General features: G+C 46.0%; 1 protein-coding gene across 2 annotated transcripts in view; it reads left to right on the top strand.

Moving 5' to 3' along the window:
* The window catches only part of MTR (5-methyltetrahydrofolate-homocysteine methyltransferase), a 105,535-nt gene extending 98,509 nt beyond the window's left edge, over positions 1-7,026 (top strand). For both annotated transcript variants that reach the window (XM_047759699.1, XM_047759698.1), the window contains exons 31-33: positions 614-806; positions 1,869-1,981; positions 2,402-7,026. In XM_047759699.1, coding sequence (XP_047615655.1) covers positions 614-806; positions 1,869-1,981; positions 2,402-2,488 — 393 coding nt within the window. In that variant the 3' untranslated portion in view covers positions 2,489-7,026. The remainder of the gene's footprint in view (positions 1-613; positions 807-1,868; positions 1,982-2,401) is intronic.
* Positions 7,027-12,497: the final 5,471 nt, after the last annotated feature.

Genomic DNA, 12,497 nt, shown 5'->3' with positions numbered 1-12,497 from the left:
AGGCCAGGGCTGGGAACCGTGCTGGGTGTGTGTGCGTGTGCGTGTGTGTGTGTGTGTGTGTGAGAGAGAGAGAGAGAGAGAGAGAGACTTACTTTTACAGCACACACTCTTAAATTATGTGTTTTTGAGTCCCTCTCATGCCTCACCTTTGGGCACAGAGCAGCTTCAGTGACACTATGTAGTTGGAATGGCCCATGGAGCCTTGACTTCACTGTCTTGGTTCCAGTGTCCTCCTGAGCTTGCTATGTGACGTTTTCCCAGGAGCTCAAAAAAAGCCACACAGGTTTCAGTTTGTTTCTTGTTCTGGTGCTGGGCTGTCCCATAGACCCCTCACCCTCCTCTGTGGCGTGGGGTGCTGTGGGCCGTGGGGCCACTCCCTTTTCCTGAGCTTAATGGAGGAGCCGGTGCTGCCCTGGGCCTGGTTTAAAAGGACCCTTAGAGCCCAGGCCGAGGCCACCACTGAGCAGCAGCGCAGCTGATGACCCTGCAGACGAGTTGAGGCCCCAGCCCATGGCTGTGGCTGTTCTCCCTGCCCTGGGCCCCGGGGGAGGCCTGTGAGGCTTGGATGAGGGGGGAACTCCTACCTGGCCTGAGCTGTGTGTCTGGGCCCCAGGCCTTCGCTGAGGAGCTGCACGAGAGGGTGCGCAAGGAGCTGTGGGGCTACTGCGGCGGCGAGCAGCTGGCTGTGGCCGACCTGCGGAGGCTGCGCTTTGAGGGCATCCGGCCGGCGCCCGGCTACCCCAGCCAGCCGGACCACACCGAGAAGTTGACCATGTGGAAGCTCGCAGACGTGGAGCGGCTCACAGGTCAGTGTGGGCCAGCGCCCCTTTCCTGGGCAGCGTGATGCCCTGGAGGGTTGATCCCCAGTCCCATCCCCTCTCTGCCGGAAGCCTGTGCTGCTCCTTCACCTCCAGGTTCCTGAATGGTGGTCCCAGGTCCCCATTTTCAGGTTTCTGAGCTTTTGTGATTTTCTCTTCACCTACAGCAGATGGCAGGCAGCTTCTCTGCCTGTCTCCTGCCCCATCGTCCCCTTACAGGTGTGTTCCTGTTTTCAGTCTCCCCACCTGTGACCTTTGTCACTGTTAGTAACACATTTCACATTGCCCTCTGCCTCCACTGCTTCCAGGAGGGTCTCTGGACGCCGTCTCCCAGAAGTCCCACCCGTCTTCACTCTGCCTCCCTTCCCTCTTTCCTTCTGCATGTTAACTGCTTTCAGTGGCGTCCATCAAAAGCATGCTGTCTGCACGGAAGAGATTAGAGGAATGTAGGTTGATGTGAGGAGCTGTGAGGCTGTGTTGGATCTGGGCTGGCAGGAACGGCATGGATTCAGGACTTGGGGGATGTGCACTGAGCCCTGAGCTGACCGGGAGATCGTTGGCAGAGCACTTAAGCTGTATTTTTATGCTGCTGTTCCTCAGCCATAAGATGAATGGTGTAGACATGAAGGCCTGGATGCTCCCTGGAGTTCTGAGCCCCTAGGAAGGATCTGTTCTTCCTCAGTGGGGCCCAGCCGTCGGTCACCCCAGGGGCCTTGGCCCTGCAGGTGGTACTCTCATCTCCAGGCTGGCAGGCGCGCCTTGTCTAAGCAGGCCCAGGTCCAGCCTCCCTGACTGAATGTGGAAGCGGGGGCAGGAGTACAGAGTCTTGTGCAGGCCCCTCCCCTGGCTCAGAGGACAGCTTCACGTCCTCTGCGTGTTCATCCCCTTGGGGGGAATTTGCTGGACTGCTCTGCTCACGCCCTCGATCCTGTGTCCTGTGTCTAGCGAGAAGGCACGCGTTCACTTTCATTCACTGCAAACAAGTCTGCTGAGCGTCGACCTGTCCCAGCACTGAGTGAATAATGGGTGTTCCCTGTGTTGCTCTCCCAGGCATTAGGCTGACAGAGTCACTGGCGATGGCTCCTGCTTCAGCAGTGTCCGGCCTTTACTTCTCCAATGTGAAGTCCAAGTACTTTGCCGTGGGGAAAATTTCCAAGGATCAGGTGAGTTAGCTGTATGATTGCATGTGGCCTCCTAGATGCCTGTCTTTTTTTCAGTGGAACTGTGAAACCTCTCTTATTTTACATGTGAATGAGAATATGATGAGAGGGGAAAGATGAAGAAATTTACCTCAGTTAATGTCTGGGTTTGATTTCAACTCATTACCCCAATTCTAGCCCTCCCATCTGCACACACATGCACAGCCAGGCTCTTAGCCTCAGATAATTTGCTACATGATGTTTTTCTGCCCAGAGAATAAGGCATCTTGGTGAGTAGGTAAATATCTGTCTCCATCTAACTCAGTGGATTACTATTAAAACAAGACATGGAAGGTACTTAATGTTTCTCAGCAAATTCTGTGGAAAATTTACTTCAAAAGTCTTATCATTTTGGTTGAATAAACTGCTTTTAATCTTTTGCAGATTGAGGATTATGCTTTGAGGAAGAACATGACTGTGGCCGAGGTTGAGAAGTGGCTTGGACCCATTTTGGGATATGATACAGACTAACTTCTTTTTTTTCTTTTTTCCAACCTTGTCTGTGCTTGATGCTCCCTGAGGAAATAAGAGTCCAAAGTGCCTTAACAAGAGTGGCGCAGCAGCTGCAGGCTGGTCTGCACCTGATTGACCTTTGCCCCCTGCCTGCTCACGGACGTTTGCCAGAAGCTTGTAGAGGAGCAGAGTCTCTCCACGGTTCTTGGGAAGCAAGCTGCTGTTTTTCAAGGACCTTTAAATGCAGAACAGCGAGCAGGACTCCAGGGGTGTTCCTGGTCCCTCAGGAATGTGATAAAGCCTGAGAGAGATAATTTCGCATTTCAAAGCAGGTCAACTTGCTGTCTTCATTTTTATCCTGGACCTAGGAGGCCACGTATTCCTTTTCTTCTCTCTCTCTCAGAAAATCCTGCAAGTTAGTTGAATAGAGAAATGTGATCCTGTGGCCAAGCGATGCCAGGAGCAATGGGGCATTTTCCTGTGGGTGGTTAGAGCTGTTACTCTGCCTGGGAAGGCAGCCTCACGCTGCTGTCTCCCAAGATCTCATTTTCTGAAGCCTTGGTTAGACGCTTATAGATGTCCCTGTGGCAAAGGGCACGCTCCCCACAGGCCTGTCAGAAGTGCTCAGGCTGCTTGCCCCTGCGGGGTCAAATGCAGTAATGTTCTCCAAGGCTTTTGTCCTCTGATTTCACATTCCTTCGCCCTCAGGGAGGAAGGAGGTGGCAGAGAGAGTGGCCGCGAAGGATAGTTAACATCTCGGGGTTGTTTTCCAGAACTGAGCAGCTCTCGGCGAAGCTGCGTGTCCCGAGTGGACAGGTGAACAGCAACATTCCACTCAGCTCTTTCCTCTCTGTGCTGACCCAGTGCCAGCCTCACATGGCCTAAGAGCAGCACATGGATTCAGTCACGATTGTTGCAGGAAATGGTTAAGAGCATGGGCTTTGAAGTCACTCAGACCCAGGTTCAAGTTCAGCTGTGCCATGACAGAGGCAGTTGCTTAAGCTCTCCAACGCAATTTTCTCATCTATGAAATGGAGGCAGCGATACCAGTTCCTGGCTCGTAGGCCTGAGGTGATGCTCAGAAGGCAGGAAACACGGGGTCTAGGTGCAATGCAGGCGTCATAGACGACAGCATCTGGAGAGCTCAGCACAGAGCAGATGCTCGTGGAAACGGGGCAAAGCCTGATGGAAGTGAAAGATCTGGGGGATGCACATGGGGAGACAGGACTGCGTTTACTAGGCACCCTTTCTGGAAGGAGAGCCCCTCTGAGCAGGGACTGGAGCCTGAAGCTCCCATCAGTGTGATCGGCATCATTAACCCTCATTTTCTGGGAGACAGTCCCCTCACATGGGACATGGGGTGGCTTTGCCCCAGAGCAGTTATAGCAGGTGTACACTCAGGTGCATTGCAGGCAAAAGGGGAAAAATACTTAGGGAATGACGGTCCTGCATAACTGCAGCATATGCATGTTTGCCTGCAGAGCAACACCCCTGCAGGCGTCTCTTGCCCTTAAAGTGAAGCAACTGTATGCCTTTTTTTTTTTTTTTGATGTATTTTATTTTATTTTATTTTATTTTATTTTCCCACTGTACAGCAAGGGGATCAAGTTATCCTTACATGTTGTATGCCTTCTTTAGGTACATTCACTCTGTGCTATTTTGAGAATGGGACTTAGTTTCCTAAGATGCTCACTTGGAGGACTTATTTTCTGTGGGTATGTTATTGTAGGCCTTGGTGCATTCTTCTGTGAGAAAGAATAACCCCTTCCAAACACTTTAACATGTTTTACCTGAATTAGAGTTGCTACGAGCCTCCCAGTCTCATTAAATATTTATCATATCTTTTCTGAACTAGTTATGTGATGGAATGGCTTTCTCAAAAGTACTGTCGATGTAATCATGATGGATGCCGTTTATCTAAAGACAAAAACAACCTGTGTAAGTTCAAGGGCCCATGTGTTCATTAAAGAATATAGACTGTAATTCAAAAACCCCTCCATGGGTTTTGTGTCAGGTTGACCTCAAAGGCAAGAAGGTGAGCGTTCCCCACCCGGGTCGTCCCTGTGCCTCTACTTGCATGACCAGAGCCTCACCTTGTCATCAACATCTGTGGCTGCCCCATCACTCATCATGTCCCTCGGGGAGCTCTTATTTATTTTCTAAAGGAGCTCTTATTTGAAATCATCTGCTTGTTCTGCTATGTGTAGTGAGGAGGCGGGCATGTGGGATGATGGTTGAGATCAGGTTTTGTAACAGCCCGTTTCTCCTTTGATATGTTCTGCCACCAGCCTCCCTCCATCCACAGCTGAGCTCATTTAGAGAATAGTTGACCTTCTTTCTATTTCTCTCAGGCACGTCCTCAGCAAACAACTGAGTTCTGCTCTGTGCTAAACACTATCTCCCATTCTCTCCTTGACTCGGTGAAGTCAGATTTCTTAACCCATCTCTTCTGTCATAAATGACCTCTTAACTTTAGATCCAGTAGCCTTCCCAATGATTTTTCTTCTCTCTGGGTTTGGACAATATTGACCACTTCTTCAAAACTCTCCTAACCCTAACCCTTTGACTTCACTTAGCAGTCTCTGTCTCTTAGAATTTCTTAGCTATATTCATGGTTTTCTCCTCCTTTGCTCGTTTAAATCCCGGTCCTCAAGAGCCTGTCACTAGCTCCCTTCTTAGTTACATAGTTTCCGTGGGCAGTTACATCCAACTGAAACCCCTCTGTCTGAAGCGTATAGCATAGCAAATCCAACAGCCTCTTCTAGGAGGACATACCAGCATCTCAGACCCAGCGTGTCTCAAACCAGCATCATCTTATTCTCAAAGGCTTGATATATTCACTAATGAAGAACTGCGCCACCTCAGACTTGCCCCATATCATCCTTTTCTTGGACTATCGAAGTTATCTTAAAAAATGTGCATAAAGGACACACTTATCCTACTTTAAGTTGGGAAGGTAGCAGAGATGTTTGAAGCAGGCAGTGGTTCGGTTAAGGCCTGATTTGGGACTTGAAGGATGAAGATGAAGAAGGAAGATAGAAGCAAATGAAGAACTGTCTTTTTTCATGAATATCGAAGGTTGTAAGGGCATCAGATCTCCCCAAAATGATCTCTAGATTCAGTGCCATTGCCAGCAGAGGTTCTGTTGAATGTGACAAACAGATATTTAAATGTATATGGAATGGCAGAGGACTAGGAGGGCTGAACGCTTCTAAATATGATGAAGAGGTGAGGGGAGCTTACAAGACAGTGTTGCTGTAGAGTTTGTGGTGTGTGTGGTGCAGAGGTAGGCATTCTGAGGAGTGTAATGAAATAAGAGCCTGGAAAAGAACCCCTGCATGTATGCTGACCTTTGAGATGTGATGAGGTGCCACAGCAGACCAGTGGGAACAGAAAGCGTGACTCTGAGGAGTTCTAGAACAGCCATTATCCGTATGGAAAAAGTGAAATTTGATTTCTGCCTCACAACTAACTTAACAATTGCAAGTACATTAAGATCTTAATTACAAAAAGCAAATATTAAGTGTTTGCATATAAAAATCTTAGAGCAGGAAAGAGTCTTGAGACATAAAGTGCCAATCATAAAGATATTAAATCAAGTATGTTAAAACCAGGACTTAGTTTAAGCTAATAAACAATGTAGTGAAAAGACAAATCAAGACTGATATTACAGTTAACTATCAAAGGTTAGTAGAATTTATGGAAGTCCCTGTTTTTAAAAAGAGAAAAATAGAAAGACCTGAAAAGGCAATTCACAGAAGAGGAAATACATAGGGCTTATAAATAAGTAGAAACGTTGGAGATGAGAATTAAGACCACAATGAGCTTGCATTTTATATCATTAAGATTTGTAAAGTTGAGTTTGGTGCTACCTTGTGCTGATGAAGATCTGTGTAATTGTGTGGGTGTGTGACCAGGCGCCTCTGCTTTAGGAAACAGTCACAAAGGCAAACATTTGCTGTTTAGGATCTGGACCACGGTTCCAATTCCCATTGTGTCTCCAGTAAACTCTTGGGTCATAGTAGCATCTTCATAGTAGTTAATTACTGGAAACACTGAAAGGTCTCTCTGTCTACAGGAGAACGGGTGAGTTAATCAGGTGTATTCAGAGTGAGGGGTTTACTCAGTAGTGAAAATGAGTGAACTGCAGCTACACTCAACAGTAAGAAGGAATCTCTGAAAAATGTTAAAGAAAAAGCAAGTCCCAGGATATAGTTGAGACTATTTTTTTTTTCAGATCAAAACCAAAGGGTATATCATCTCAGCATACATAAATGGTGAAACTTTGCTGTTTTTGTTTGTTTGTTTGTTTTTTTAAAGTAAACCAAAATTTAGCCTGCTAATTACCTCTTAGGGAGATGGAGTGGATAACAGAGGGACACGTAGGTAGATGCAGGTTCTTGGTAGCGGTCTAGTTCTTGTTGGCTTGTAGGGTAGGTTTACGGTTTATTGTATCATGCTTTATAGCTAATATGTACTATAGACTTCTGTATGTATTAAATATGTTGTCCTTAATGTATTAAATATAAAAATAATAAAGGAAAAGTGAAATAGTATGCAAAAATCTGAGATGGTGATTTTGTAGATACTGTTTTGTATGTGTTAAGTATACTCTTTTTTCCCCCCTTTTTAGGGCCACACCTACAGCGTATAGAAGTTCAGGCTGGGGGCCAAATTGGAGCTGCAGCCACCAGCCTACACCACAGCTGCGTGTGCGACCCACACCATAGCTTACAGCAACGCCGGGTCCTCAGCTTACTGATCGAGACCAAGGATTGAACAAACATCCTCATGGATACTTGTTGGGTTCTTAACCTGCAGAACCAAAACCGGAACTCCTCAAGTGTACATTTTAATGAAAGGAAGGACATTTCGGCTAGAGTGCACAGCCACGTGAGATGGGGCAGAGAGCAGGCATCTGGGGTCCTGAGGCCAGAGCCACGCGTGAGTCCAGACACAGGGCTTTGGTGAGTAATGGCTGGTGGCACCCTTGGCCAACGTGGAGAATGTGAAGAGGAGGAGGAGAGAAGAATTCTGGGCAGATTTGATGTGACTGAATAAGACACTTGGATATCAGACTTTGGAATTTGGGAAGATGGCATTAGAACTGGGAGGCCTGAGCGTGGAGGCAGAGGTGCGGACGGCCCACATCTGGAGAATGTGGCGAGGAGAAGGGACTTGATTTCAGGACCAGGGCATGGGGAGGAGGGGCCCTGCAGGCAGTGCCATGTCAGGGGAGGCAAAAGAAGGGGGGTGTCCAGGCCTGACCAAAGGTCTGGGAAGGGGACCCTGTCACGGGTGACGCTCATTAGAGCAGTCTCAGGGGGTTGGGGGACTACAGGCACACTGGTAGGTTGAAGATGATGGGAGGCGAGGAAGGTTACTTGGTTACTTTCAGAAGGTTGGATGGGAAGGTAGAAGTGAGTTTTTAAAAAAGGCCTTTATGCTGAGGGGTAAGTACCAGTTAAGAGGGTTGCAGATAGTGCCAAAAGTAATTTTTCTTCTGTCTTTCTAGGGCCGCACCCAGGGCATATGGAGGTTCCCAGGTTAGGGGTTGAATCGGAGCTGCAGCTGCCAGCCTACGCCAGAGCCACAGCAATGCCAGATCCCAACCATATCTGTGACCTACACCACAGCTCACGGCAACACCAGATCCTTACTTAATCCACCGAGTGAGGCCAGGGATTGAACCTGTGTCCTAATGAATACTAGTCGGGTTTGTAACCATTGATCCACGACATGAAATCCCCCCAATTTTTGTTCAGTGTCTTTTAACCTCACCTCCAGAGAGACTGGACTCCCGTCCACCCATCACCAACATTATAAACCCGGGGAGCCCCAGTTTTCCTCACTCTTCACACCTACTTCGTTCTCACATCCAGACAATTTACACACTAAAAATCCTGGCTGTTTCAGGGTCTTGTCGTTTCTGCTCTGGTCCCCTCCTCTGCCATAGTCTCTGGGTTAGTCCCCTGCCTTCTAAGCTGGAGGAGTGAGGTCCCTGAACCTTTACGCTCACTCCAGTCCTGCCTAAATCAGCACCTAGGATATGCCTGACATCCTTGGAGTCAGACTGTGCAAAGCCTTCCCAGGCTTCCCTGCCTTCCTGGCCTGACCCTGTTCCGCACTTTCCAGAGGCCCTGACCTGCCACTGTTTCCCTGCGTGCCCCAAAGGAAGTGTCTGCTTGCATTGTCCTCTCTACCCTCTGGCTTCAGGAAGGCCTCCCACTCCCCTCCCCCTCCCCACCCCAAAGCTTTGAAGTGGCCCTTTCTTACCTCCTAGGCAGGTCTCACCAAGCTTCCACGGTGACACAGTGATCCATTTCCCCATTAGACTGTGACCCTTGGGGGCAGGTTTGGAATCTCGTTCATCTTGTGGTATTGAAAATAGCTCTTGGTTCATGATAGGTGCTCAGGAATGTTGGCTTGAAGGGGTGGATGAGCAGATCTTTCCGGGAGGACAGTGGTTTGCAGGGAGAGCAGACCAACACTCAGCAGCCCTGGCGCCTGACTCGGCACCTGCCATCTGGTCTGTATGCATCTTTTACATGAGCAGAGGGGGAAGCTGTGATGACTCTCTTGCTTAGAAGGAGATGGGCAGGGAAGCCCTAGCACCCTCCACACCCATCTGCATGGGTTTTTTTGTTGTTTTGCCTGCCCATGAAGACAGCACCCTGACAGCCTGCAGAGGAACCACCTCACTAGTTCACATGCTACCGCTCAACTCTGTCTTGTCAGGTTACAGGACAGAGTACATTAGGTTCCATATGTGTGTGTCTTAAGGAAATATATGCAGTGATAGAAACACAGAATTTTTAAGTGGTTACTTCTGGGGACCAAGAGTGAGGGACTCATGGTTTGGGTATTTCTCATTCTTTCTGCACTGTTCTGAATTTTGACAAAGATATATTATTGTACTTTGAGAAGGATTAGCCTGGCAACAAATCCATCTTGAAACAGATGCTATTTTGAATAATCTGAATGAAAAATTAGCATGTAAGTGAATTAACCCCTAAACTTGGTCCCATTTCTCATTCCATGTCTATTCTTCCAACGTAATTTTCAAAGATATCTTTTGCCTCCTTGTTTTTAAGTATGATTATGGCCTTTTGGAGACTCACAAAACAAGCAATCTCTGGAATTGTCTAGGAAAGAGTCTTAGATTAAAAGGTTTTTGAAAATCTTGAGATTGGATATTCCATGAAATAGAAGACACAAAACTAGACAGACTCATGAGTGATGTTTATCACAGTCTCTGCCTTCCACAATGTAAATACATACAGCAACCTACAGAGGATAAGCCTGCAGCAGCTGAGCAAAGAACTTTGAACTTTTTACAATTCTGTTTGGTCTTTCATCCAGAGAGAAAAGAAGAAAAGTGCCATTTCATTCCAGATTATCTGAGAGAATTTCAGTGCTTAACCTATCTTTAATCATGAGACACGGTTTATCTTATTATAGATATTGTTTATCCTATTATCCTATTATTTTTGCATGTTTTCAATGAAAATATGTGAAATCCAGTTGTCTTGATGGATAGTGCTAAATATCATTGATTAAAAATACCTTAGGTCTGGGGAGATACAGCCCTTAAATGGCAATGATTAAGACACCTGAGCTGCTGCTGCCGAAAATGGGCCCACAAGATGGATAATAAGCGTTTCCAAGACTTTTGGCTATGCTTGCATCTTCTCATCTCGACTTGTGCAGAATTTATAGACAATAACGTTGACATGGAAGACTGAGGGAAATGCTTAACAGATTGATGCTAACGAAGGTGAACTCTCCTCAGAGATTAAACATAGGACACCTCAATTTGGAGATGTGGAGATTTCTCTGTCTGATGGCCTCTTCTGGAGCTTGATGAAAAGGATTCTTCCTAATGTAAAGCAAGCCTATGCAACTATTAGATCTTAGAGTAAGACTGGCTTCTCCTCAAGGAAGATGGCAAACAGAATAACTGAAAGAAATCCAAGTGCCTGGCAACAGAGGACCAGAATTGAAATCCAGAGCAGACCAGTACCTGCGGTGTCTGCAGAACTCTTTTTGCTGGTAAACTTTGATAGTTCAGTAAGATGCTTTTCTTGAAATTTATATTCGATTTATGTAATTTGGCTTCTGAACCTAGATTGTATTCGGATGAGTATAAAAATCCATATTTTCCTTTTCAGTTTCACTTACTTGCATGAATACACACGAACACTGTGAGGTTCTGAGTGAAGAGCAGATTAATTTAAAAATTATGTAGTGCATACTCTAATATATAAAGTTTGGCCACCATAAATTATATAGTTCACCCCAAAATCATTGTCTTTGTTTTAACTCTTTCCTTAGAATTAGTTGCTATTAAGATACTGCCACAACATATCTACAGTTTCCTTGTAAATATAAATTAAGATTCAGAGGCAGAAAATTTATTTTGACACAGAAGTGCATAAGTAGATCAGTGTCTTTTAAGCATGGACCCCTTTTAAAGGGCACACCTTCTCACCGACAGTCCTTCCCTTGCGGTGTGATTTAAACTAGGTTTTTTTTTTAAATTTATTTATTTTTGTCTTTTTTGTCCTTTTTTAAGGCCACTCCCACGGCACATGGAGGTTCCCAGGCTAGGGGTCTAATTGGAGCTATAGCCACCAGCCTACGCCAGAGCCACAGCAACGCGGGATCCGAGCCACGTCTGCGACCTACACCACAGCTCACAGCAATGCTGGATCCTTAACCCACTGAGCCAGGCCAGGGATCGAACCCTCAACCTCATGGTTCCCAGTAGGATTCATTAACCACTGAGCCACGACAGGAACTCCTAAATGAGGTTTACTGTGATGTTGCTTGAGCATGTACTGTCATAAGATCAATTATGAATTTTTCAAGCTTATTTCACCCATATTGCTATAAAACTGGAATTACCCTCTACAAATGCAATTACAAAGCCAATAAAATTTAAATTAAAAACAAAGAAAATGTTACTTTTTTCTCTTTTCTCAGAGGAGTTCACGGCCCAAAGTTAATTACAGCATAAAGAATATCATTAACTGTAATGTAGATCGCTGAAAACCCCTGCATTGTTTTTGTTAGCATGTTAAAACGTATCCCTATGTGATATAACTAAAGTGCCATTTTGTATTTTAGAAAACTTTAAAGAGTTCTCTGGTAGATCAGTGTGTTAGGGATCCAGTGTTGTCACTGCTGTGGTTCTGGTTGCTACTGTGGCGAGGGTTCGATCCCCTCCCTGAGAACTTTAAATTTTCAGTAAAATTTTAAAAATAAATTATTTTAATCTATGATAGATGGTTGTTGCTGTTTTGAGGAAATGAGCACATCAAAAAATATGAAAAATGCCAGTGAGGAAATTCTTAGTGTCAAAAGTGCTTGCTTGTTTTAAAAATAATTCTCCTTTCTACAGAAAAGATAGCAATGAGCTCTGAGATACATCTCAATCATCATCTGATTTCTCCCAACACTGCTGTGGGTGAGGACTAACACCTCTGCTTTACAGCTGTCAAGGAGGCTGAAGTTCAGGAAATCTAGATGAGAACTTGGTCATTGGCAGAGCCAAGATTGGGTCTTGGTCTGCAGCATCCTATTTCCCGCCACTGTCCCTTCAAATTAGATTTTCAAGTTGGGAATCAGATATCAATGAGTGGATGGATATACCCATCCCCTAAAATGAGTTATATGAGAGAAGGAAAGTAATGGGGCACCTCTCTAAGTTTTTTGGTCCATTTCAGCTTGGCAAAGGGATGAATTGGGGTACAATTTTCTTTTTTTTTCTTTTTTTTTAGGGCCACACCTGCAGCATATGGAAGCTCCCAGGCTAGGGGGTCGAATCAGAGCTACAGCTGTCAGCCTACACCACAGGCACAGCAACACCAGATTTAAGCCTCATGTGTGACCTACACCATAGCTCAAGGCAATGCCGGATCCTTAACCCACTGAGAGAGGCCAGGGAACTAACCCGAATCCTTATGGATACTGGTAAGGTTTAACCTGCTGAGCCACAATGGGAACTCCACAATTCTCTTTTAAT

Source organism: Phacochoerus africanus, chromosome 15 (genome assembly GCF_016906955.1).
Source record: "Phacochoerus africanus isolate WHEZ1 chromosome 15, ROS_Pafr_v1, whole genome shotgun sequence".
NCBI classification, from domain to species: Eukaryota; Metazoa; Chordata; class Mammalia; order Artiodactyla; family Suidae; genus Phacochoerus; species Phacochoerus africanus.
This window is presented reverse-complemented; position numbering and strand designations above follow the sequence as displayed.